General features: G+C 51.0%; 1 protein-coding gene across 1 annotated transcript in view; it reads left to right on the top strand.

Moving 5' to 3' along the window:
* Window positions 1-2310, top strand: part of TUBGCP6 (tubulin, gamma complex associated protein 6) — a 44758-nt gene that overhangs the window by 19000 nt on the left and 23448 nt on the right. The window contains exon 2 of the mRNA XM_011985604.1: window positions 1939-2102. Coding sequence (XP_011840994.1) covers window positions 1939-2102 — 164 coding nt within the window. The remainder of the gene's footprint in view (window positions 1-1938; window positions 2103-2310) is intronic.

A 2310-nucleotide genomic window follows, 5' to 3' on the forward strand; every position in this document is an offset into this window, starting at 1 on the left:
GTCTTGTGTAGGGACCAGCCCTACGGGGTCTGTGGGTTTTTCTCCCGATGTGCGGAGACGAGAGATTGTAGAAATAAAGGCAGAAGACAAAGAGATAAAAAACAGGTAGGCCCGGGGGACCACTACCACCAAGACGCGGAGACCAGTGGTGGCCCTGAATGCCAGGCTGTGCTGTTATTTATTGGATATAAGACAAGGGGGCAGAGTAAGGAGCGTGAGCCATCTCCAGTGATAGGTAATGTCATGTGGGTCACGTGTCCGTCCACTGGACAGGGGACCCTTCCCTGTTTGGCAGCCGAGCTGGAAAGAGTGAGACAGGAGACAGCTTACACCATTATTTCTGCATTTCAGAGACTTTTAGTCCTTTCACTAAATCTGCTACTGCTATCTAGAAGGCAGAGCCAGGCGTACAGGATGGAACATGAAAGCGGACCAGGAGCGTGACCACTGAAGCACAGCATCGCAGGGAGACATTTAGGCCTCTGGATAACTGCGGGCGGGCCTGACTGATATCTGGCCCTCCACAAGGGGTGCTGGAGCAGAGTCTTGTCTAACTCCCCCACCGGGGAAAGGGAGACCCCCCCACCCTGCCGCCCCTGTCTGCTAAGTAGCGGGTGCTTTTCCTTGACATTGACGCTACCGCTAGGTAACCGGAGTCTTCCCAGGCGCTGGCGTTACCACTAGACCAAGGGGCCCTCTAGTGGCCCTGCCTGGGTATAACAGAAGGCTCTTAGTCTTCTGGTCACTCCTCACTGTGTCCCTTCAGCTTCTGTCTCTGTATGGCCTGGTTTCTCCTAAGTTATAATTGTAGAGTGAGGATTATTATAATGTTGGGATAAAGAGTAATTGCTACAAACTGATGATTAATATTCATATATAATCATATCTATGATTTATATCTAGTATAACTGTTCCTCTTTTGCTTTTTTATTTTTTTTGAGACGGAGTCTTGTTCTTGCCCAGCCTGGAGTGCAGTGGCGCGATCTCGGCTCACTGCAAGCTCCACCTCCTGGGTTCACACCATTCTCCTGCCTCAGCTTCCTCAGCAGCTGAGACTACAGGCGCGCACCACCACACTCGGCTAGTGTTTTGTATTTTTAGTAGAGACGGGGTTTCACCATGGTCTTGATCTCCTGACCTCGTGATCCGCCCGCCTCGGACTCCCAAAGTGCTGGGATTACAGGTGTGAGCCACCACGCCCGGCCTACAATTCTGATTTTATATATTTTCTTTATTATACCGGAACGGCTTGTGCCCGCGGTCTCTCGCCTCGGCACCTGGGTGGCTTGCTGCCCACAGTCTTGCTCTGTTGCCCAGACTGGAGTGCAGTGGTGCAGTCTCGGCTCACTGCAACCTCCGCTTCCCGGGTTCAAGCAATTCTCCTGCCTCAGCCTCCTGAGTAGCTGGGACTACAGGTGCCCGCCACCATGCCCGGCCAATTTTTATATTTTTGGTAGAGATGGGGTTTCACCATGCTGGCCAGGCTGGTCTCAAACTCCTGACCTCAGCTGATCCACCCGCCTCAGCCTCCCATAGTGCTGGAGTTACAGGTGTGAGCCACCGTGCTTGGCCCCGGTGTACAGTAATTTTTTAATGTTTAGTGTGATTTTTTTATTCGGGGTTCCCCACAATGGAATTTCCAAGTCAGAGGCATCTCTAAAAGTTTCACTGTAAGTTCCACTGAGGCTTATGTGTTATATGGAATTGGAAATTGGCAGCCTTGACAAATTATTTTGTTTAATTCCTTAAATGGCTCATTGGGGGAAAACATTGTATGGTACATATGTGCTTGAGAAAAACAGAAGAAACATTTTGGTAGGTTTTTGTCTCTAACAAGTCAATGAAACTAGGTGGATAAAGTTCCTGGAATTCTCATTGCCCTTGGATGAAATGTGGACACAGGAATGAGTGGTGGTTTGCCCTTTCCTGTGTCTCCAGGTCCCACCGAGTGTGGATCAGTGGGAAGACGAAGGATTCCAGTCAGCATCCAACCTGACTCCTGATTCTCAGTCTGAGCCCAGCGTGACCCCAGACGTGGACCTGTGGGAAGCCGCACTCACCTATGAGGCCAGCAAGCGGAGGTGCTGGGAGCGAGTCGGCTGGTGTGTGCCCTTCTTTGCCTTGGCATGCAGTGCCCTTACCCCTGCATGAGCGTGGCCTTGTGTGGGGTGTGTGGGGGGCGTTGTGTACTCAGGGTCCCAGGCAGTTGTGATGAGTTAGGAACCTGAGCTAGTGTCCCACATTGACTGAGTCCTGGGAGTTAGGAGAGATGCAGAGGGGAAAACACTAACAGCCTTTTTTTTTTTTTTT

This window comes from Mandrillus leucophaeus, unplaced genomic scaffold, assembly GCF_000951045.1.
Source record: "Mandrillus leucophaeus isolate KB7577 unplaced genomic scaffold, Mleu.le_1.0 Scaffold288, whole genome shotgun sequence".
Classification (NCBI taxonomy): Eukaryota; Metazoa; Chordata; class Mammalia; order Primates; family Cercopithecidae; genus Mandrillus; species Mandrillus leucophaeus.